Source organism: Macrotis lagotis, chromosome X (assembly GCF_037893015.1).
Source record: "Macrotis lagotis isolate mMagLag1 chromosome X, bilby.v1.9.chrom.fasta, whole genome shotgun sequence".
Taxonomy (NCBI): Eukaryota; Metazoa; Chordata; class Mammalia; order Peramelemorphia; family Peramelidae; genus Macrotis; species Macrotis lagotis.
Window position 1 is genome coordinate 585,724,887 of NC_133666.1, and position 25,870 is coordinate 585,750,756.

Below are 25,870 nucleotides of genomic sequence, written 5' to 3' on the forward strand. Positions count from 1 at the left end.
CTCCTTGATCCAGTGACACTGGTCTTTTTTGGCTCCAAACATTCTCTCTGGCTGCTCCCCATCTGCAGTGCTCTGCCTCCTCACCTCCCTTGCTTCTTTAAAGCCCAACTAAAATTCCAACTTCTAAGGGATATGGGAAGCCCTCCCTAACCCCTTCTAATTCCAATGCCTTCCCTCTGTTAATTATTTCCTCTTTCATAAAGTTTCCTTTGCATATATTTATTTGTATGCTCTGAACTCCTGGAGGGCAGCAGGGACTATCTCTTGCCTCTTTCTGAATCCCTAGGACCTAACACAGTGCCTGGAAGATGACAAGCTCTTAATCAAAAGTCTCATCATTTTACTCATCTACAAAATGATTCATCAGTAAACACTGAGTAGCAAATGTTCAATGCCAAATTCTAACCTAAATCTTCCTAACTTCAGGTAAAAAAAATACCTTACCATTCTGAACTGGCTCTCAATTAAATATCCTAGTATAAAAGCTTCAGCTTTAAGTCCCCTACAAACACCCTGGTTGCCTTTCTTAAGGTGGACAAACAATAACTTAGCTGGCATCCTTCAATACCAATTAACCTTGGGAAACTAGAGGTCCAATAAGCACAGTGAGGTAACCCGATTTTGCTTCCATACTGGAAGGATGGAAAATACTAAATACCTTCTATCAGCTGATACCACTTCTGGCCGTCTCTAAATTGCCAGGAACATACTGGGTGGAGGGCTCCCAACAAAATCCTCTTCTCCAGGTTATAATATCTGACTACAGAAACACAGAGTATACAACTTGAAAGGGGCCTCAGTCAGAAAATAATCAAGTCAGCCTGTAGCTTAATAAGAATTCCCTCTACAACATATCCACCAAGTAGTCTTTGAAGATCCTCCAATGAGAGGGAATTCATTACCCACTGAGGCAGCCTATTCTCCTGTGGTAGAGCTCAAAATGTAAGGGGACACTTCTTAATAATCAAATCTAAGCATTTATTAAGTTGTGTGAGATACAAGAAATACAAAGGGAAAAATGAAATATGCTCAAGGAGCTTCTAGGGTTTCAGAGTTCATCCACACATATTCAGAAAAACCCTGGGTTAGAGAGGTCAGAAAAAGTCAACTGCAATTAGCAACTTTAGCAAAGTGGCAGATATAAAATAACCCTCATAAATTCTCAGCATTTCTATATATTACTAGCAAGATACAGCAACAAAAACTAGATAGAGACATTCCATTCAAAATAATGTCAGACAATATAAAATACTTGGGAGTCTACCTGACAAGGCATACTCAGCAACTCTATGAACTACAAAACACTTCTCAAACAAATAGAAGGGCAAATATCAACTGCTCGTGGATAGGCCGACCTAATATAATAAAAATACCAATTTTATCTAAATTAAATTACTTATTTAGTGCCCTACCAACCAAAATTCCAAAAAATTACTTTAATGAACTAGAAGAAACTAAATAAATTCATATGGAGAAATGAAAAGTCAAGAATTTCCAGGGACTTAATGAAAAAAAAGTGCAAAAGGAGGTGGCTTAACCCTACCAACCTAAAATTATATTATAAAGCATCAGTCATCAAAACTGTCTGGTATTGGCTAAGAAATAGAGTGGTGGAAAAGACTAGGTACAAAAGAGATGGCAAGAAATGATTATAGTAATTTGCTATTTGATAAACCCAAAGAGTCCAGGTTCTGGGATAAAAACTCTCTTCAATAAAAACTGCAAGTTAGTATGACAGAAATTTGGATTAGACTAACCTCTCACACCCTATACCAAGATAAGATTAAAAATGGGTACAGGATTTAGACATAAAAGACAATACTATAGGCAAACTAGGAGATCAAGGAATAGTTTATCGGTCAGATCTAAGTAAGGGAAGCAATTTATAACCAAGAAGAGATGGAGAACATGATTAAAAACAAACTAGATAATTTTGATTACATTAAATTAAAAAGCTTTTGCACAATCCACAGCCATATGAAAAAATGCTCTAAATCATTAATTATTTGAGAAATACAAATTAAAGCTTCGCTGAGGTACCACCTCACACCTCTCAGATTGGCCAGTATGACCAGGAAGGATAATGATCATTGTTGGAAGAGATGTGGGAAATCTGGGACACTATTACACTGTTGGTGGAGCTGTGAACTCATCCAACCCTTCTGGAGAGCTATTTGGAACTATGCCCAAAGGGCAACAAAAATGTGCATACCCTTTCACCCAGCAATACCACTACTGGGTCTATACCCTGAAGAGATGAGGAAAAAGGGTAAAAACATTACTTGTACAAAATATTTATAGCAGCCCTGTTTGTAGTGGCAAAGAATTGGAAATCTAGTAAATGTCCTTCAATTGGGGAATGGTTTAGCAAACTGTGGTATATGTATGTCATGGAACACTATTGTTCTATTAGAAACCAGGAGGGACGGGATTTCATGGAAACCTGGAGGGATTTGCATGAACTGATGCTGAGTGAGATGAGAAGAACCAGAAAAACACTTGTACACCCTCCCTAACAGCAACATGGGAGTGATGTCCAACCTTGAAGGACTGGCTCATTCCATCAGCGCAATAATCGGGAGCAATTTTGGGCTGTCTGCAAAGGAGAGTGCCATCTGTATCCAGATAAGGAGCTGTGGAGTTTGAACAAAGTACAAGGACTATTCCCTTTAATTCGGGGGGAAAAAAAACCCAGAAGTCTTATGGTTTGATCTGGTTACCTCTGAGAATTCTGTTCTCTTTAAGGATATGATTTCTCTCTCATCACACCCAATTTGGATCGAGGTACAACATGGAAACAAAGTAAAGACTGACTCGAAACAAAGTAAAGACTGACGGAGTGCTATCTGTGGGTTGGGGGTGGGGGGAGGGAAGCAAGATTGGGGGAAAACTGTAAAACTCAAATAATATCTTTAATTAAAAAAAAAGCTTTTGCACAAACAAAACCACTGTAACCAAGAGCAAAAGAAATGTAGCAAATTGGGAAGCAATATTTACAACTAGTTTTTTCTGACAAAGGAATCATTTCTCAAATATCTATAGAGAACTGAATCAAATTTATAAAAACAAACCATTCCCCAATTGACAAATGGTCAAAGGATATGCAGAGGCAATTTACAGATGAGGAAATCAAAGCACTCCATAGTCATATGAAAAACTGCTCTAAATCACTACTGATTTGAGAAATGCAAATTAAAGCATCTCTGAGGTACCACCTCACACCTCTCAGACTGGTCAATGTGACCAGAGGGTACAATGATCAATGATGGAGGGGATGTGGAAAATCTGGGACACTAATTGGTGGAGCGAGCTGTGAACTCATCCAACCTTTCTGGAGAGCAATTTGGAATTACATCCAAGGGGCAATGAAAATGTGCATACTCTTTGATCCAGCAATACCACTACTGGGTCTATATCCTAGAGATCATGAAAAAGATCACTTGCACAAAAATATTCATGGCAGCTCTGTTTGTGATGGCAAAGAGTTGGAAATTGAGTGAATGTCCATCAACTGGGGAATGGCCAAATTGTGGTATATGTACATTATGGAACATTATTGATTCTATTAGAAACCAGGAGGGATGGGAAGTCAGAGAAGCCTGGAAAAATCTGCATGAACTAGTGCTGGGTGAGATGAGCAGAACCAGAAGAACATTGTACACCATAACAGTAACGTGGGGCTGATGATCAAAGGATTTGCTCATTTCATCAGTGCAACAATCAGGGACAATTTTAGGGTAACTGTGATGGAGAACACCATCTGTATCCAAAGAAAGAATTATGGAGTTTAAACAAAGACCAAAGACTATTACCTTTAATTTTTTTAAGTTATCTTATTATGTAATTTTGCTATCTCTTATATTTTATTTTTTCCTTTAGGATATGGTTTTTCCTCTCATCACATTCAATTTTTATCAATGTATATGGAAATAATGGAGAGACTACCAGACTGCCTTCTGTTGGGGGGGGGAGCAAAATGGGAGGGGAATTTTAAAATAATTGTTGTTTGATCCAACATGAAATTCTATTATAAAGAACATTTTGCAGGGTATCATGTATTGGAAAAAAATTGCATGCTAAAAAAATAAATTAGTGTGTTTTCAAGAAACTGAAGAACACTGATTTTTACTACTTGAAGGAATAATTTTTGAGACTCACCTCTGTGCTTCAAATTACATTCAAACTAGAAAATGTAAAAATAATGTATTCAATCTAGATAAAAATCTTATAGGAATCTCATTGGTTTGAATTTTATACCTAATAGCAGTCTTTGCTTTATTTAAAAAAACAGAAAAGAAAAAGTCACCTGCAGAAGGAGCTAAGTCCTGAAGGAATCTAGGCATTCTAAGAGGTGGATGTAAAGAGTGAGGGTACTCTAAACAGTCTCACGTCTAGGTGGGCAGCTGGGTGATGCAGTGGATAGAGCACTGGCCTCAGGAGTCAGGAGGACTGGAGCTCAAATTCAGCCTCAGACACTTACTAGCTGTGCAACCTTGGGCAAGTCACTTAACCCTGACTGCCTCAAATCCAGGGCCATCTCCAGTCATCCTGGCATGTATCTGGCCACTGGATCCAGATGGCTCTGGAGGAGAAAGTGAGACTGGTGACTTAACACCGTACCCCTCACTCAAATTCAAATCATGGGCTTGTCATGACATTACTTACACGATGTCATGGTTTTCTTCAAAACACATTGTCATTACCTCTTTCAAATGCTGTATCACCCATTATTATTTAGCTTGTTAAATAAATCTCACAACACCAGTATCTTCCAGACATTGGCAAAGAAAGTAAAAAGAACAATAATAAAGGACTAAGACTGGAAAGGCAAGGTTTAAATGTCGAACAGCAGATTTTTTTTTAATTTGATCCTGGAGTTAATAAGAATCTTCTAGAGTTTACTGATAAGAAACTAGGAGGATAACAATGTATTTGTTATTACATTATTATTTCATTACTAGTTCTGTTTTGTTTTATAACCGTTCAACATAGTCCATGGACAATAACTCAGAAGAGGTGTCCTGCTGCTTCTCTTCCATGTTGCTTTCTGGATTATTATTTCTCTTAGAAAACAAAGCCTAACTTTTAATTGTACTTCCTAGGATAATCTCACAACATTAGATTATAATAACATGTTGGCTGAAGTTATCCTTACAATACTTATGCAATGTTTCCTTTTCTTATTGAACAGAAATAGAATTTTAAAGCTTAAATGTAGTTTTCCAATCTACCTCAGTCACTTGACAGATAATGGACCTAAAATTCAGTACTAAACATCCAAAGTCTTACTGCCTTCTTAGTTCAGTGTTCCTTCCCCTACACTGTCACTTATGTGGCATCCCAAGAAACTGGAAAAGAAATGAGTAGAAATGACAAGAAGAGGCATTACCACCTTTGTCCCTTGCAGTCAAGTCCCTCCATATATGCTATTATTAGACTGGGAGCTCCTTGAGACAAATTTCTTGTCTCACTTTTCTATTTGGATTTGCAGAGCTTTGCATATAGTAAGCATTTAAGTAATGCTTTATTCATTCAAGAAACTACCATGATTCCTTCTCATGTTTTACAAATGCAAGTAGATAACACAATATTATTTTTAGTAAAACAGTAAATTCCTGCTGTTTAGAACTCAGAGTTGTTGACATTAAAAAACTAAAAATCCTTTTTCCCCTTAATTAAGTTTACCCAAGAAGTTGGCCTTTATTGGCATCTAAGTGACTTCAAAGGAGCTAGGTAGAATAGCATAGTCAAGAAAATTCATTTTCCTAAATTCAAATCTCTTACTTACTAATGAAAGGACTCTCTCTGGGCAAGCCTCTTTGCCTCAGCTTCCTCATCTGTAAAATGAGCAGGAGGAAATAGCAAGCAACTCTGGTAAATTTGCCAAGGAAACCCCAAATGAGGGTCTCAGAGAGTCAGACACAACTGAAACAACTTAGAAACAACCACAAGTAATTTCTTTTTTTAACTTTTTATTTATTTTGAAGATTTTATTTATTTTGAGGTTAACAAGTTTTGCCCTAATCTTACTTCCCTCCCCCTACCCCCCATAGAAGGCAATTTGCCAGTCTTTACATTGTTTCCATAAAGTATAAGAGATAATAACAAGATCAAACAATAAGATATGGTTTGTTCCCCTAAATTAAAGGTAATAGTCCTTGGTCTTTCTTCAAACTCCACAGTTCTTTTTCTGGATACAGATGGTATTCTCCATTGCAGACAGCCCCAAATTGTCCCTGATTGTTGCACCAATGGAATGAGCAAGTCCATCAAGGTTGATCATCACCCCCATGTTGCTGTTAGGGTGTACAGTGTTTTTCTGGTTCTGCTCATCTCCCTCAGCATCAATTCATGCAAATCCTTGCAGGCTTCCCTGAATTCTCAACCCTATTGGTTTCTGATAGAATGATATTCTATGACATACATTATTATACCAGTTTGTTAAGCCATTCCCCAATTGAAGGACCATTTACTTGATTTCCAATTCTTTGCCACCACAAACTGCTATGAATATTTTCGTACAAGTGATGTCTGACCCTTTTTTCATCATCTCTTCAGGGTATAGACCCAGTAGCAAGTAATTTCAACCACATTTTAATTCTTCATGTGAAACATTAAACTAGCACAAACATTTGAGTGTCCTAGAAAGATAGGATGCTATAAAAGTATATTACTACTGAAGTTCAGTTAAACATCCTTCCTTTCAAATCTGACAGCTTATATATATATATATATATATATATATATATATATATATATATATATATATAAAATCACCTCTTCAAATAAATAATGATGGTTGAAGTTTTCATTTTATCTCCAGAATTCTGAGGGAAGGGAATACCCTTCTAAACACATCAGCAGACTACAAATGTCAATCAGTGTATATCAGTTTGAAACCAAATCAACTAGACAGAAGTAATATGATCTAAGAGGAAGAGTACAATCTATATTCTTAAATCCTGACATTATTGTTCAGTTCATTTTTCAATCATGTTAAATCCCATCTGTGACCCCATTTGGAGTTTTCTCAGAAAAGATACTGCAGGGATTTGCCACTTTCTACTCCAAATCATTTTACAGATGAGGAAGCTGAGGCAAAAAGAATTAAGTGACTTACCCAGGGTAACATAACCTGGAGGTATCTGAGGCAGATTTGAACTCAGGGAGTCTTCTTGATTCCAGATCTGGAAGTATATTCATTGTACCACCTAGTTGTCCTAAAAAGTCCCAAGACTATGAGCTACCTAATAACCTTGGACACGTAACTTATGCTTTATTTTCTTATTTGCTAACTGGGGATAAAAATCCCTTATCACATCATTGGGTTTTTTTGTTTTTGTTTTTTTTTAGGTTTTTGCAAGGCTAATGGGGTTAAAGTGGCTTGCTAAAGGCCACACAGCTAGGTAATTATTAAGCGTCTGAGGCTGAATTTGAACTCCTGACTCCATGGCCGGTGCTCTATCCACTGCACCACCTAGCCGCCCCCCTTATCACATCATTGTAAAAAATACTGAAATAAGATATGAAAAAATGAAAGGTTATAAAAACCCCAAACATAATTATTCCGCTTCAGTGTAGGCCACATGGAGTTTTGCTTTAAATAGCAGCAGAGAAGAATACAAAGAGTGTGATTTCATAGAATCCTAGAGTTGGAAGGGCCCTCAGAGACTACCTAGTACATCATGTACCCAATTGAGAATCCCCTCATACCAAGGTGAATGAACAAGACAACAAAACAAAACTAGTCAACCATGGGAATGGAGGGAACTGTGGGAAGAACTTGAATGAACTCAGATTCTGACTGCTAGTGAAGTTGTCAATGAATGTAACCATTCTTCAAAAATCATTGATCTACACATGCTTGCCCTTTGAGCTAACAATACCACTCCATAGGCAAATATTCCAAAGAGGTGAGAGAGTGAGAAATGTTCTTAACATGTACAATAACAAATTTTATTTTCTACAATAACAAAGAATAAGGGAAAAATGAGGTAATTCACTGATTGGGGAAGAGCTGAACAAACTGTCAACTATTAATGTAATCATGCCAAAAGAAAAATTAAATATGAAGATTTAGGGAAAACTTGAAAAAACTTGTAGGAACTGATACAGAATAACACAAGCAGAATGCAAAGAACAATTTACACAATGGCTAAAATAATGTAAAGGAATAAATCATTAGAAAATCATTAGAAAAAGGGAGGAAAACTCATTAATGAAGTATTTATAAAATGACCCAAGAAAGAGCAGAAGAATGTTCAAAAGGTCACACACACAGACAAGTAGGGTAATTTTGTTAGTAGTCAAATTTAACTATATTTAGCTTAGCTACACAAAATAGAAATTCACTTTCATATATAATCCTTTTTCTGTTCTTTATGTAGTGAAATGTTAGTATTTGGGAAGTTCATAATAAAAATGATAAATGATAAAAGAAAAAACCCAGAACTCTGTTCATTCCAATGACCAATCATGACTTCAGAGAAGTGAATCTCCCTCTTCTCAGCTCAGGGATGAGGGACTAGAAGAATCCAACAAGGTGCCCAATGCTTCAGATATATTTTGCTTTTGCTTAAGCACCCAAATGTCAATAGAAGAGGTTCTAGTGATGTTAAATAATAATGATCATCAACCTAACTTTTAAAAACAAATCTCTACTGTAGTATCCTATTTATTCACAGAAAGACAAAGTATTTTCTAGTAGCCTTAACTAACTTAAAACTTTCTGCTTTTCTCCCTTTCATTTAGTACTTCTTGAAACATTTCAGAAGCTAGGGTTCTGTAGAATAAAAATAAAGAAGTATTAGCCCAACTCTTTTCTCCTTCAAGAGAGGAGGCTGTCACCTAAATGAGAGCACTACCAGAAATCATCATTAAGTAACTGCTCATTGTGAAGGTCATCAGGGAAAGGGAACAGAAGGATTATCTGAAATCAAGACGTCAACTGTAAAGCAGGAAGTGTTCCTACTAACAAAAAGTTAGGAAAGATCAGTTTCCCTACTAAATGTCAATTCTGGCAGTTATATAATTTCAGCTCCAACAAATGTGGACAATTCACACTGAACACCAAAATCATCTAGATATTTAATTTACATTCATAATAACAACATTATCTAGTGCCTACTATGGGCCAGACAGTGTGCTTAGTACTTTACAAATATTTCAAATGTCTTGGGAGGGAGGCATTGTTATAATCCCCATTTTATAGCAAATCTGTCACCACTGCCTCTAATTTTTAATTGTCCTAACCATAGAAATTACTGCCACCATGCATGTAGATTCCATCATAGCCCAGATTTATGTGAACTGCTTCTCTTCTAATATCTTTAAATATTAAGGTCACATGCACTGTCATATAGCTTCAAACTATAAAGTTTTTCCCTCATTACAAACCTGGGAGGTAGATAAAGTATTACCTTTATTATGCAGGTGATACTGCTTGTCCAAGGTACAACTAACAATTTCACAAGGGCCTTAAAGATCCAGTCCTTTCATTTTACAGGTGAAAAAATTGGGGGGCCTAGATCCGGGTTAAACCTTTTATTTGTGTCATGAGCCCCTTTGGCAATCTGGGGAAGCCTATGGACCCTCAGAACAATGGCTTGGTGGAGATGGAATCAAAGAGACCTTAGTTTAAATTCACCCTAAGATACTTATTAACCAAGTGGTTCTATGCAAATAATTTAGTTTACATTTACCTTCATTCTCTCAACCTTCAAAATAAGAATAGCACCTAGAGAAATAATATTTGTAAAGGACTGAGCTTAATCTGAAAAAATAAGAGGGGTTTAATAAATGTGCTTAAAATTTACATTTCAAAAAAGCAAAAAATAAAATACATAGACTTACAAAGGAAACCAAGGAAACCAAGGGTTGATGAAAATTAAAATGTATTTTTCTTTCCCCAACCAACTTAATCAGAAATCTACCACCCATGGAGACCTCAGGCTTAGAACCCCATGGCCTCCAAGATCTCTTCCTGTTCTTCCAACTCCTACCCTGAAGTTGTGTGAATTGCTTCCAGACACAAGAGGGAGCCAAGTCACATATACAGAGCAGGGGTTCAAACTTGGCCCTGATTCCCAATCCAAGCCTCTTGTCAGGCAGAAAAGAGTTGAGTTTCAAAAGAAATACAAAGTGTTGGTCCACAAGCATTCAACCACTATGCCATGGTAGTCTGAAGGAGGGTGTGATCCCAACTTGTTAGAAGGATCAAGGAAGATTTCATGAAAAAACTGACATTTGAGCAAACATCAGAAGGATGAGGATGATTTGACAAGGAGCCATCACAGAGGTGAGAGAGCAGAAAACAAAAGCCTAGAAATGAGAACAGAATACAGAAATACAAAGGTTTTGTAGGGGATAGTAGGGAATAAGGCTAGAAAGGTAGATTAGAATCTGCTTATGGAGAGCCTTGACTAGCAGTCAGAATCTGAACTTTATTCAGTAGGGAAATGGGGTCAAGTAGATAGTGCAGTAGACAAGAGTATCTAACCTAGAGTCAGGAAGACTTATCTTTCTGAGTTTAAATCTGCGCTCGCTTTATCTGTAAAATTGGGTTAACAATGGCACTTCCCAAGAAAACAAGTGGTGGAGGCGGAGCCAAGATGGTGACAAGAAGGGATAAAGTCTTAGGAGCTCTCTGATAAAATTCATCAGCTAAGGACTCTTAACTAAACTTTCGAGAGACAGAAACCACAGAGGGACCCAGTGAGGCAGTTCTCCTACTCAAGGTAACCTGGAAAAGAGCAGAAAGGCTCTGCTCCCCGGGATCGGAGAGGCGGCCTGCCAGAGGGGTGGCCCACCAGAGCCAAAGAACCTCAGCCTCCCGGAGGCAACCCCAGGGCGCTGGGAGCCGCAGCTCACAGAAGGGAGTCTCCTGAGCTGCACCCCGAGGAGCACCGGGCACAAAGTGGGGGAACAGCAGGGGACCTCTGCCAGAGCCCAGCCCTCAGGGCACACAGCCAGCAGCATAGTCTTTCCCCAGCCCTGATCCAGGAAACAGAAGCAGGCGGAGCCTGTAAGCAGGAGCCCCCAGGGCATGAGCCCATTGAGCTGAGGGAGGGGAGTGAAGAGAGACTGCAGAGCTCTGTCCTCTACCCCTGGAACAGGACTCTGGGGCTCTGACCACATTCAGATACTGATCGCAGTCTAGGCCCCCCACCCCCAAGAAGATCAGCAGCCCCCCCCACCTCAGCCCCATGGAGGAGGGAGGTGCTTATGATCATTCACAGACCAGGAGAGAGGACAGAGCCTCACACAATGAGGACCTTGTGGGAGTGTCCCAAAAGCTCAAGAAACACCCCAAACCAGGACCAGGCTGGGAAAATGAGCAAGCAGAGAAACAAAAAGAAGACTATTGAGAAATATTTTGCAAATGAGCCCAAGAAGGACCAAAATACTCAGTCTGAAGATGAGGAAGCACAAGCTCCTGCATCTAAAGACTCCAAGAAAAACAGAAATTGGGCTCAGGCTATGACAGAGCTCAAAAAAGACTTTGAAAATCAAATGAGGGAGTTGGAAGAAAAACTGGGAAAAGAAAGGAGAGAGATGCAGGAAAAACATGAAAATGAAGTCAGCAGCTTAGTCAAGGAAATCCAAAAAAATGCTGAAGAAAATAGCATGCTAAAAACCAGCTTAGGTCAAATGGATAAACAGTTCAAAAAGTTATTGAGGAGAAGAATGCTTTAAAAAGCAAAATTGGCCAGATGGAAAAGGAGATAAGAAAACTCTCTGAGGAGAACAAATCCTTCAGACAAAGAATAGAATTCAGGGAGATTGATGAATTTAACAGAAATCAGGAATCAATACTTCAAAACAAAAAAAATGAAAAATTAGAAGAAAATGTGAAATATCTCATTGAAAAAACAACTGATATGAAAAACAGACTTAGGAAAGATCATTTAAAAATTATTGGAATGCCTGAAAGTCATGATCAGGAAAAGAGCCTTGACATCATTTTCAAAGAATTACTACAGGAAAATTGCCCTGATATTCTAGAAGCAGAGGGCAAAATAGAAATGGAGAGAATCCACCAATCCCCCAGAGAAAGAGATCCCAAAAAACCAACCCCTAAGAATATTATAGCCAAGTTCCAGAACTCCCAAGTCAAAGAGAAAATATTACAAGCAGCCAGAAGGACAGAGTTCAAATATCGTGGAGCTGCAGTCAGGATCACACAGGACTTAGCAGCAGCTACACTGGAAGCTCGTAGGGCTTGGAATACAATATACCGGAAGGCAAAAGAGCTTAGAATGCAGCCAAGAATGAACTACCCAGCAAGGCTGAATGTCCTCTTCCAGGGAAAAAGATGGACTTTCAATGAACCAGAGGAATTTCAAAGGTTCCTTTTGGAATGGCCAGAGCTGAACAGAAGGTTTGATCTTCAGATACAGGACTCAGGTGAAGCATGGAGATTGGAGGAGAGGGGGGAAATATGAGGGACTTAATGATGAACTGCATGTATTCCTGCATAGAAAAATGACACTGATAATACTCATATGAACCTTCTCAGTTAATAGAGCAGGTAGAGAGAGCTTTTATAGTTGAAGCACAGGAGAAAGCTGAATTCGAAGATAAAATATGGTGTAAAAATGGAGTCAATAGAAAAAAGGGAAATGTAATGGGAGAAAGAAAAAGGAAAGAGGGAATTTCCAGTCCAAGATATTTCACATAAGATTTTTTTTATTACAATGAGCTATTGCAATGATATGGAAGGGGGGAGGCAAGGGGGAATGAGGGAAACTTTGCTCTCATCAGAGATGTCTAGGAGAGGAAACAGTAAATATACTCAATGGGGTATAGACATCTGGAGTAAGAAGGAGTGGGGAGCAGGGGGAAGGGGTGGGGATGTGAATAAAGGAGGAGAGGATGGACCATGGGGGGAGAGTGGTCAGATATAATACATTTTCTTTCTTACTTCTTGCAAGGGGCTGGGAATGGAAGGCCTGCCCAGGACCACAGGGCCAGGTGGATTCTGGGCCTAAGGGGTGGTATGGGGTCTCGGGGCTTCTTGGCCCCAGGACCAGGGATCTGTCTGCTGCGGCACTCAGCGACCCTACAGCAGAGTCATAGTGAAAGGAGAGAGAAAATAGAGTACATGGTAGTGGAGAAATAGGAAAGGAGGGAGTTGTGATCAGCAATGGCAACAGTGGAAAAATATGGAAATAACTTTTGTGATGGACTTATCATAAAGAATGAGATCCACCCATGACAGAGTTGTTGGTGTTGGAACAAAGACTCAAGCACATTTTTTGTTATTATTATTTGGGGAAGGGTGCAGGGCAAGTGGGGCTGGATGGCCTGCCTGGGGCCACATAGCTGGGTGATCTTTGGGTGTCTGGGGCCGGATTTGGACCCAGGTGCTCCTGGCTCAAGGGCCAATGCTCTGTCTGCCACCCAGCCACCCCTACTATTATTACTATTTTATTTTATTTTGGGTCTTTTTTTCTTTCTTTTTTTGGTTTTTGCAGGTCAGTGGGGATCGGGTGGCTTGCATGTCACACAGCTGGGTGATTGTTGGGTTTAAGAGGCTAGATATGGTCTCGGGTGCTCGTGGCTCCAGGGCTGGTGCTTCGTCCATTGAGCCACCTGGCCATACCTACAATTATTACTATTATTATTTTTTTTATTTTAATTTTTTTCTCTCCCCTTTACTTTTTTTTGCCCAAAAAATCTATCTATATTCATGGGGGAGGAGGGGTATTTTGTTTACTTGTAAACAAGAACATTTTATTAATGTAAAAAAACATTTGTACAAAATGAGAATAAAAATAAATAAAAGACAATCAGAAAAAAAAGAAAAAAGAAAACAAGTGGTGAAAAATGAATGGAATTCACACCTTAAATGTAGGAAGGGCTTCAGGGTCCCAGGGATTTATAATAGGACTAAGTGGGGTGAGGGAAGATTAAGATTCTGTACGTACACTGTAAGGAGAGGAAAAAGCAGAGCTATGATTCTGAAGAAAGCCAAGTGGTGAAAACCAACAGAGTTTACACCTTGAAGAAGCAGCAGAATTCACACCTTGGGAGAAGGAGAGATTTCAGGTTTCCAGGGAACTATAAAAGGGCTGCTGGCATAAGCCACGTCTCAGATTCTCTGTGAGCCCTACAAGCAGATATGCAGGCAGAGCTCAGAGCCTGACCACCAGAAGCATTCACATGTGGAAGGAAGGGAGGGTTTCAGGTTTTCAAGCTTCTGGGGAGATATATGAGGGCTGCTGAGATAAGGCAAGACTCAGATTCACTGTGTGTACTGCAAGCAGAGGGAAAGGCAGAACTCTGAGACCAAAGTAAACATCTCAGAAGGAACAAGGCAAAATGGCCTCTTCTCCAGAGTCAGTGGAAGACCTCCAGAAAGAGGTCACCTGTCCCATCTGCATGGATTTCTTCAGAAAACCAGTGTCCATTCAGTGTGGCCACAGTTTTTGCCATTCTTGCCTCCTCAGAAGCTGGCAGGAAGCCTCTACTCTTCTCTGTCCAGAATGCAGGAGTGTCTCCCAGCAGAGGGAATACAAAGCCAATGAGAGACTTGGGAAACTGGCTGACATTCTCAAAAAACTCAGACCCAGTGGTCTCCGGAACCCTGAAGGGCATGGCAAGTGTGAGGTTCATCAGAAAGTGAAGAAGCTGTTCTGTGAGGATGACCAGAGCCTCATCTGTGTGTCCTGTTCTCAATCTCAGGAGCATGAGACTCACAGCCTCTGCTGCACAGATGAGGCTGCTGAGAACTTCAGGGGGAAGCTCCAAGAAACTGTGAGTTCTTTATGGAGGAAAAGTGAGGTTGTTGCTCGGCAGTTGAAGAATGAGACCACAAAATTTTCATTGTTAGGGATGGAAATAGACATTCAAAAGAAGAACATTTTGTCTGAATTCCATAAACTCATACAACTCCTACATGAAGGAAAGGATGCCTATCTATCAAATCTTCAAACAGAGGGGAGAAGTACTTTAGAGAGACAAAATAGGAGAATCAGTGAATTGACTGAACAGAGTCAAGAATTAAGGGAGAAAATCACTGAGTTGGAGAAAGAATGTAAGAAACCAGATTTGGATTTGCTCCAGGATGTGAAAGGAGTATTGAAGAACGAACTTGTGCTCCAAAAAGATACTGAGCCCGTCAATACATACATCCCTATCCGGCGCATCCCCGGACTTATGGAACGGATTTTCTATTTGAAAGTGGACATTACTCTGGATTGCACAACAGCAGATCATGGTCTCATCATAACTGAGGATCTGAAGAGTGTGAGATATGGAGGTGACCAGGAGGAAATGCCCAACAATAGTCGGGAACTAATAGAATTTGCCCAAGTACTTGGGACTCAGTCCTTTACTTCAGGGAAATATTACTGGGAGGTAGAGGTACCAAATAACACTGCCTGGTGTGTTGGCTTCTGTAGCAAATCAAAAGACTTTCAAGACTTCTTTGTGCTTAGTAATAAACAGGTAAATAATTCCTACTATCTTTTTGCCCAGGCCCAGCACAATCTTTATTCGGATACAAAATACCGCCAGGCCAGTGTGCTTGATTTAAAGGTGGGCATTTTCCTCGACTATGAACAGGGAGAGATATCATTTTATCATGTGAAAAAGAGATATCTAATTTATGCTTTTCATGCCACTTCATTCTCAGAGCAAGTCCTGCCCTTCTTCTGTCTGTCTAAGACAAAGGATTGCTCTCTCACAATCTGTACCTAATTGAGTGATCAAGGTTTACTTTCCTTTTTGGCCAGATGGATTTCAGGCACTGTTAACCCAATTATGCCTACTCTGTTACATGAAAATAATTGAATGTATGTTATACCAAGAATTTTCATTTCATTGTCTTTCTGGTGCTTAGATTGTTGTTGAGGTTTATTAAATGCTTGTTGAAATGTATAATAAAAACAAAATTGTTTATAAAAAAAACACAATAGCACTTCCCTTTCATGGTTGTGCAGAGCAGCTAAGAAGGTTTCTGAATTTGACAGTGACAAGACATGTTCAAAGGTTGCTTTAGGGAAGTATGGCAACAAGAGTGCAATGTAGACTAGAAAAAGGAAAACTGGAAACTTTGAGAACTACCTGGAGATAGCTTAATCACCCAGTTGAGAATAACAAAGATCTGTGGATGGTGCACAGAAAGGAAGAAATAGAAGCAAATTAATGGGAATTGGGAACAAAAGTTCAACAGGTTTTAGTAACTCGAAGTAGGAACAGATGGATAAGTCAAAAATAATTCCAAGGTCCAATCTGAACCTGAATCACAAGACAAAGGACAGTGATATACAAATGACTCGAGATGTTAAGATATATTGATAGAGGATGGTGGAAAGAGAACAGCACTGTGGGATGAGTTTAGTGTGAGGTAGATTTTTCTGCTTCATCCACATCATACCCTCCAACTGTAGGTGCCCCTCATCAGGGTTCTCTCCCGGGTCCTCTTCTCTTCTCCTTTCATAGTACTTCATTTCGTATTCTCATCAGCTCCCATGGATTTAATTACTATCTGTGCTGGCAATTTTCAAATCTACCTTTCCTGCTCTAATCTCTCTACTGACCTCCAAAATCTAATTTCCAACTGCCTTTCAGACATCTCAGAGATCTTGTCTAAAACTGAATTCATTATATTTCCCCCAAAGTTCCTACCCTATTTCTATTTAGGATAACACCATCCTTTTATCTCCTCAGACTGGCAATCTAGGTGTCATCTTTGACTCCTGACTGGATATCTCACATTCCCATAACCAACATATTTCCACAGTCTCTCAATTTCACCTTGGCAATATTTCTTGAATATTATATCCCAGTCTGCTGGTTGGTATATGGGCCTGAAGTCTCTTCCATTCCAATTCGTCCTCCATTTAGTCACCAAGCTATTTTTCAAATTCATAAGTCAGACCACATTCTCCATAAACTCTAGATTCCCTATTACCTCCAGGATCAAATACAAAGTCTTCTATAACCTAACTCCCTTCTACCTTTTCAGTCTTCTTATACTTTGGTCCTACCATGTACCTTTTGATTCAGTGACACTGAGTTCCTGGCTATCCCAAGAACAAGACACTCCAATCTCTAGGCTACAGGCTTGTCTCTGGCTGTCCCCTATGTCTAGATGCTACCCCCCATGATCTCTGCCTCATGGCTTCTCTGGTTCCTTTGAAGTTCCAACTAAAATGTCATCTTCTGTTTTTTTTGGGGGGGGTTAGGTTTTTGCAAGGCAAATGGGGTTAAGTGGCTTGCCCAAGGCCACACAGCTAGGTAATTATTAAGTGTCTGAGACCGGATTTGAACCCAGGTACTCCTGACTCCAGGGCCGGTGCTTTATCCACTGGGCCACCTAGTCACCCCTAAAATGTCATCTTCTACAAGATGCTTTTTGAAATCCCTTTTTTAATTCCAGTGTCTTCTCTCTCTTCTTCATATCTTATCTATTCTGTAAATAATTGATTTGTATATATTTGTTTGCTTGTTGTCTCTCCTATTAGTCTATAAGCTTCTGTGTGGGCAGGGCCTGTTTTTTACCTCCTTTTATCCAGCACTTAGCACAGGGCTAGCCACATAATAGGCACTAAATAAATGTTTATTAAGTGATATGACAGTCATTTACAGAGGTGATAGTTGAAGCCAAGGGAATAAATATCATCAATAGAAAGAATATCATGATAGCAGAATAAGAAATAAAATCCTGAAAAACCACCAAGGGTACTGAGCTGCACTTCTATTGAGTAAATTTTTTTCACATGTCCTAAAATAAGTCTATAAATTTTGAAGATCAATTCTCTCCCATTCATTTAAAAGAAAATAAACAAAAACCCAAAAATACTACTCAAGAACATTTCAAAAACTAACATTAGAATTCCATTTAATTATGGTGTGAATATAGTAGAGGTAGAAATACGGAAAGAGAAAATTAAATTCTTTGGAGATTATCATCAAAATATCTTTATTAAATACAGTTATATACAGTTCTTTTTGTAGTGGCAAAGAATTGGAATTTGAGGGGATGTACAAAAATTGGGGAATGGCTGAACAAATTGTGGGGGTACACACACACACACACACACACACACACTATTGTTCTACAAGAAATCATAAGGGATGGGATTTCATAAAAGTTGGAAAGACTTCCATGAATTGAGGATGAGTGAAATAAGTAGAAACTGAAGAACATTATACACACTAACAACATGGGGTATCAATCAACTCTGATGGACTTGTTCATCCCAACAGTACAATAATCAAAAACAATTTTAAAAGACTTATGTTGGAAAATACTATCCATATCCAGAGAAGGAATTGTGGAGTTTAAATGAAGATCTAATCTTATTTTCAATTTTTAAAAGTTCTTTTATGTATTGTCATTTTTACTAATGCCTTCTTTCTTCCATTTGGATTTGATTCTTTCATGACATGATCAATATGAATCTATTGTTTAGCATGGTTATAAATGTAGAGCCTATAATAGATTGCTTTCTATCTGGGGGAAAGGGGAGGGAAAGAAGAAAAATGTAAAACTTAAAAACCTTGCAAAAAAAATTGGTAAAAACTAATGTCACATGTAGTTGGAAAAATAAATAAAATTTTTTTTAAAAACTATATGCTTTGGGGGGGTGGCTAGGTGGTGCAGTGGATAAAGAACCGGCCCTGGAGTCAGGAGTACCTGGGTTCAAATCCGGTCTCAGACACTTAATAATTACCTAGCTGTGTGGCCTTGGGCAAGCCACTTAACCCCATTTGCCTTGCAAAAACCTAAAAAAAAAAAAAAAAACCAACTATATGCTTTGTTAGGTATCATACAAAGGAATTAAAAAAAATAATCAGTATTAATATGAGCTAAGATCACAGAATAAATATAGACATTCAAATAGCAAATGCTGGCATTCACTATTTATCGATCTAAAGCTGTAGAAACCAGTATTTCTGATTCCCTAAAACAAATCTTCAATCTGAGAGTCAAAAGTAATTCAAGGCCAGAAGTAAACAAATTTGAAAGAGACCTCGTATTCACTGAAGCAGTCTTTAAAAGGCAAAGTAGAGAACAGAAGGAAATTCAAAAAGAAACATAGGAAAGCAGAACTGCTTTGAAAGGTAATGTGGAGGGGTGGTTAAGTGGCACACTGGATAGAGCACAGGCCCTGGAGTCAGGAGTACCTGGGTTCAAATCTGGCCTCAGACACTTAATAATTACCTAGCCTTGGACAAGCCACTTAACCCCATTTGCCTTGCAAAAAAAAACTAAAAAAAAAAAGTAATGTTGAATTTATTTATAAACTTTTTTACAGTAAATTGCACATAATGGTTTCAAGTTTCCCACGATTCCCTTTTTCTATTCTACTTTGAACATGGAAGTGCTCCTTTTTCAATAAATTCGGAATAAAAATAATTTGTGTACAAGTAACCTCACAATAATATAAAATTAAATTAGTTTGTAACCATGGCTAAACTGGAAATATTTTGCATAATTTCAAATGTATAATTGATATCAAATTGCTTGCCTTCTCAAGGAGGAGACTGGAGAAGAAGGGAAGAAGAGAATTTGGAACACAAAAGTTTTAAAAATGAATGTTAAAAATTTTTTTACATATAATAAAGAAATATTTAGCAAAATATATGAAAGCATATAAAAAGATAAAATAAAATAGTTTTAACATCTTAGCTAATTAGAATCAACTTAGAGGAAAATCTTCCCTGAAAATAAGATTCTGAAGAAGATAAGAAATTATGTTATTTTATTCTTATGAATGTAAAATATGAAAGTTAATTTTGAAAAATAGAGCAATTAGAAAAATCTTGTTAAAATAATCAGAGTTGAAGAGGCAATGATGAAGATGAAAATCTGAAATTGCCTCTTTATCAAAGGCAAACCTAGAAGCTGCATCATTTTTTTTTGCTAAGGTCAAAAGTATAATTTCAGTTTCTATTTCTGTAGCTGAGCAAACAGGTGGAAAGCAAAAAGTTTCAGATTATTTCAGGAAATGATAGGTAAATTTGTTTGAAGTTCAATTTAGGGACAAATTTACATGTATATTTTTATCACTAACCTATATTATGTTAACAATTATAGACTAGTAGAAAAACACTGGTCTAGATTCAGCCAACATGAATTTCCTAGTTCTAATTTACCAGAAATAGGATTCTTTATATGTCACTTAAGCTTTCTGTGCCTCAGTTTCTTCATCTGTAAAATGGTAGTATTGTCATTTAACAGCAACCAGCATTCATATATCACTTTAAAGATTTTAAAACACTTTAGATATATTATTTCATTTAAGCCTAGATAAAGTAGGATGAAAAAAATCCAGTTTCAAAGTTAAGTGACCCAGGCTCACAAACTAGTAACTGTCAGAGGTAGGATTTGAACCCAGGTATTCCTAATTCCAATCTATATCTATAATATAATTCCAATCTTATCTATAATTAGGTATGCAATTAAGAGTTTCGATTTCCTTGCATATAAAATAGATTGAGCAAGATCAACTATAGCCTTTCCAGTTCTATTCTATGATCCTTTGATCTAAAACTCAGAATTGTTAAAAAGAAAGTGCTTTGATAATCCTTTAGTTTAGTCCCTGACCTATGATTTCATTATAGTGGAAGTCCCAGTTTAAAAAATTCCCTCTACCAATATAAATTTGCTGCTCTGTAGAGAGTAACTTAGTTAACTGACAAGGGGAGTGATTTGTCAAGCAACACAAAGTTAGTATGCATCAGAGATAAAACTAAACTTGGTTACCCCTAGCTTTGTAATTTTTAAAGGGATCAATAAATGAAAGCCTTATTAACAGCAATAATAACAATAATAATTCCATAAGCTCCCCTGACCCAATATGATAGCAAAGTTTTTGCTGTATGTCTATAAAACAATTGAGGCAAACAAAGTCAAGCAAAATTGTTAATTTGTCCTCCAGTGGAGTCTACAAAAAGAAAATGGAATTTCATCACCATCATGAGTCATGTTAATGACGGGAGAACTGAAAAGCTAGAAACACGGAAACAGTACAGACATTATGCACTGCAAGCCTGACAACAGAGAGCAAATTACAAACAGTAACGAGATGTATTGGTCTAGCACCAAAGATAATTTATTTTTAACGTAATGTTCCAAGCCAATAAGCTACAGAAAAGAGACCTGTATTAAATGGTTAAGTGATTGAGTCTAAGTTACAAATGGGAATGAGGTAGGTGTCAAACATTCAACCACAATTCTGATTGTGTGGCCACAACCAGATTAAAATGTAATAGGAAATGAAATTAGAATAGAACATAAATAATAGTAATAAATAGCTTTTTTCAGTCAATATTCTGCCAGCAGAGATTCCTATGTACTTGGTCCCTGTTTCTATTTGAGTCTGACACCAGTTGCCTAGAGGATATCTGAGATCTTTTCCATCTCTAAAACAGTAATGGGGGAGGTAGATGAATTTAGAAAACATGATAAAAGTAGAAATGGTGATATAAACACTAGTATAAATATCTGAATTTTAATGAAGATTCACTTTGTACCCAACACACACACACACACACACACACACACAGCTCCCTCTCCATTCTCTGCCACATTTGGGCCATCAAATCGGCATAATTAAGCACCTTCCTCCCTTTCAGGTGTTTTGATATCTTATTCCCCTGCACATACTTTGTGACCCAATGACCCTGGCCTGTGGGCTGTTGCTTCATCTTTCTGCATCTTCACTGGCTCTTTTCCATGCCAGGAACACCCTCCCTCCCCATTTCCAACTCCTGACTTCTTCAATTTCCTTCAAATCTCTGCTAAAGACCCACTTTCTACAAGAAGTCTCAACTAATCCCCCTTAATCTTAGTGACTTCCCTCCAAAGATTGTCCCCCAATCTCACCTGCCTATGCCAAGTTTATACATCATTGTTTACTTGTGATCTCCATCATTAGACTGTGAGGTCCTGGGAAGCTGGAGTCATTTTTGTTTTTGTCTTTTTTTGCATAGTCTGAGACATAGGAAGCCCATAATAAATGTTTACTCAACTTGCTCCCTGACTGACTTCTTTTCTCCAAATGAGGGGTAGATTATATACATTCTATAGGCTTACCAAGGTCTTCATGGCATTCTGCATGGCTTGATCCATGCTTCAAGAATTTCTCAGTGAAGAAAACAATCAATAAATAGAGAAGGCAGGCTAGGTGGCAAATGGTGTACTAGGAGTCATACATTTGAGAGTTACTGGCATGCTGGGTTACTTAGGTCCACTGGATTATATAAAAAATTGTATTTTGGTTGTTCCAACTCAATTCTGACCCAAGTGGAAGAATACAGGGAGGAGAGGTGAATCAAGGGAACCCTTAGAGAAGGTGTTTACATCTGATATACAAGCCTCCTTTCCACCTCACTCTTAAACCTATCCTCTATTTAAGAGTCCTTACAAAGTGAGCAAGATTAGGTCATCAAATCAATCAGTCTTAAGTTACTTTGGGGGTTTTTCTTTGGGGGGGGATTTGGAAGAGTGAAGATGGGCAGAGTCAGAGGTCCATGAGATCTAAGTTCTTAAGTCCCTCTTAACAACTTACAAATTTAATGGCCATTTAGTAACCATAAAAAGACTTCTGGGTGCCAAGCACTGTGCTGGGATATGGCAAAACAAAGATACAACTCAAGGAGCTTACATTCTACTAGAGAAGACATTACTATACTGATGTATATACGTTAAACATAAAAAAAAAATAAAGAAATACAAGATAGCTTTAGGAGAAAGTACAATAGTTGCCTAGAAGATCAAAAAAGGTTTTGTGAAGAAATATATGGTAGTCATTCATTATTTGTTGATTCACAGAGCAAAAAAACGAAAGGGTAAAAATTTGGTCATTACCTGACAATGACAAAGTTTACACTAAGAAAATAGAAAGGAATACTTTTATAACATTGAGAGGGAGAAAACAGACTGAACTGTAAATAGTATGTGTTAATATAGATTTTTTTCTGTTGAGAAATATCACAGTATCAAACTCAGAGCTTGAGGCCTGCAAAACTCCCCAGTTGTGTCCTGAGTCAGAATAAAACATAACTGCTAAGTGTCTTAATAAAACAAAAATACAATACAACAGAGATAATGTTATCTGTGGTTTTCTATGTAAATATACTGATAGCAAGGATTCATTTCTATTTCAGTGTGACATCACTAAACATTACTTAGGTTCAAATCCCAATTATACCACTAACTAGTGTGTCACCATGAGCAAGCTACTCATCTATAAAATTGGGATAATATTTGTAGTATGTAACCTAAGAGTTATGAGTGATGTGTCATATCATGTGTTATCATTGTATTTCAGAGCATGTGAACTGACCAGAAATTTGAATCCATATAATAAAAAATTCTACTATATTATTGGGCAACTAGGTGGCAGAGTGGATTGAGTATGACTGGCCTAGAGTCAAGAAGACTATTCTTCTGAGATCAAATCCAGCCTCAGACACCAGCTATGTTTTACTCAGTTTCTTAAACTGCCAACCGTGGAGAAGGAATGGCAAACCATTACATTATCTGCCAAGAAAATCCCAAATAGGGTCACTGAGGAGTAGAACACAAATGAATAACAACATATTAGAACATACACCTCTTAATACCTTAAAACCAGTGAATGTCTTCAATAATTCTGATATTCACCTCAGAATCTAACCTCTCTTCTGGCTCTCATAAATATAATCATATCCACTTTGAAAATTAGTGGCACTTAAGAAAAACCCCTTGCAATAAGAAACTTCATTCACAAGGAAAATCAAAATGATTTAGTGCCACTCACCAAAGTGGGGACATGGGATCCCAAATAAACCCCAAACCTACACCACCTCTCCTCCTTCCATCTGGGAACTGACACTTTAGGCACCAGGGAACCAATCCCTTGGCAACTGTCAACATCTCTAAATTTCTCTTTTGTGTCCCTGGAGCTGGAAGGGGGGAGGGAGGAAAGGAAGGAAAGAAGGGGGAAAATCCTAAATTCATGAAATCACCGATTCTTCAGTAATGCTTTACTGAGAATCCTGTGATTATAATCCAATTTAGGATTATAGATTACTGTGCAGCTGAGCCCCAAAGGGTGATCAATCACCACGAAGACAGGATTAAAGGCTATTCTATCCAATTTCCTCATCTCAATGATAAGAAAGCTGAGACCCGGGATTAATTAGGATTGCCCAAGGTCGCTCAGATCCAAACCCGGATGTTCCAGTGCTAAATTCTGGGCGTTCGTACCACGCTGTCTCTCTGGACTCTGATCCGTTTGGATTACTCGGGCCTTATTTTACCGAACAGAGAAAAATGAAATGCGTTAAACAACAAATCAGGAGACCAGCCTTTGACCCCTCCACCCTCTTCCCTAGGACTTGACCCCACCCTACGCTCTGAAGGCTTCGCTCGCACACGCGGAACTACAACACCCGTGATCCAAAACGCGCCCAGAGCCGGGGCCGCCGGCGCTCAACCGCCGCAAAGTCAGCTGGGACTTGTAGTTCGCGCTTCCCCACCCCCTCCTCTCCCTCCCCCAGCCGGGCCGCGGGCCGATACCTGGAAGTGGTACAAGAAAGCGTCCGGCCAGAGTAAGAAGTAGCTCGCGTTGATGAGACCCAGTTTGCCAACGAAAGGGACCACGATGGCGCCGGCGAACCAGTACCGCGTGATGACCGGGATGCTCCGAAACCAGTCCCCGAGATCCGACATCTTCGCGGCTCCGGCCCGCGGCAGCGGCAGCAGCAGCGTCGCCGACCCCCGGCCCCGGCCGCCCCTGCGATACGCGGCGGGCCCCGGCTCCGGCTCCGGCTCCGGCTCCGGCTCCGCGAGGCTGTGGGGGCGCAAGCCGCGGCAGGCGGCGGAGACAGCACGAGGAGGCGGAGACCAGCGGGGGCAGCCCCCTAGACGTGGCGGGGCCGAATTCGGGAGGAGAGCGCGGCGGGCGGGCTGTTCCGGGAAAGAAACTTCCGCTCCCAACCCCTGGCGCAACGTGACCGGAAGTCCGGCCTATTAAAGGGAAAGCGCAGGCTTCAGTCTCGGGCGAGCCGCTAGAGCTGCGGGGTAGAGGAGGAAGGGGCGGGAACAGGGGTTGTCCGGAGCAACAACGGCAGGGGCGCCAGCCAATGGCCCATCGGCTTCCTGGCCCCGCCTTTCTCCCCTTCCCTCGTCCGGCCTGGACCCAAAGATCAAAGGATTAACGTGTCATGGAGTTGGTTATGGAAATAGGATGTCGTGGGGACTTCAGAGACCCTTGCTGTGCGCCCCAAGAAGGACACTTGCCCTTTCTGCGCCTCGTTTTCTTGGTCTGTCAGAAGAAGCTGGACCAAAGGGTCTCTAATCCTACCAGCTGGCTCAGGGGAGGAGGAGATGTTGCTCTTGGAGTCCAGGGAGACCCGTTGCTTTGTCAGACACTAGCAAGATGTGTGGCCCTGGACAAGTCGCTTAACCTCTCCCAACCTCAGGTTCACCTCTGTAAATGATCATATGAAAACACCTCCCAGGGTAGTCATGACAGCCAAATGAGATTATGCATTCACACACATAACAGTTATGACTCGTTGCAAGCATTATATAAAACTATACAATTTGTATCTATAGATAAATACATCATTATAACTACATGTAAAGCAAGTTGTAAACATTGCTACATATGTATTATGTATAATAGTATATGTATATGTAACATGTAACTATATAAAGCTAGTTGTAAACATTAAATATTATATAAATTTGAGCTATTATTGTCTAAGACCTCTAAATCGTATAATGTAGAGGATCTGAGGGATTGATTACCTCATCCATTCACTTGACAGCCTGACACTGGTTAGGAAAAAGAGTCAGAGATAAACTAGAAGGAAAAGAAAAGATTATTATGGGGGCAGCTAGTTGGTGCAGTGGATAGAGCAC

General features: G+C 39.2%; 2 protein-coding genes across 2 annotated transcripts in view; one reads left to right on the forward strand and one right to left on the reverse strand.

Annotated features, from left to right (window-relative positions):
• The window catches only part of DERL1 (derlin 1), a 41,775-nt gene extending 17,010 nt beyond the window's left edge, over positions 1-24,765 (reverse strand). Inside the window, exon 1 of the mRNA XM_074201563.1 lies at positions 24,521-24,765. Coding sequence (XP_074057664.1) covers positions 24,521-24,673 — 153 coding nt within the window. The 5' untranslated portion in view covers positions 24,674-24,765. The remainder of the gene's footprint in view (positions 1-24,520) is intronic.
• Positions 14,323-15,702, forward strand: LOC141496918 (putative E3 ubiquitin-protein ligase TRIML1). The gene has a single exon (XM_074199496.1). The coding sequence runs from the start codon at positions 14,323-14,325 to the stop codon at positions 15,700-15,702; it is 1,380 nt and encodes a 459-aa protein (XP_074055597.1).
• Positions 24,766-25,870: the final 1,105 nt, after the last annotated feature.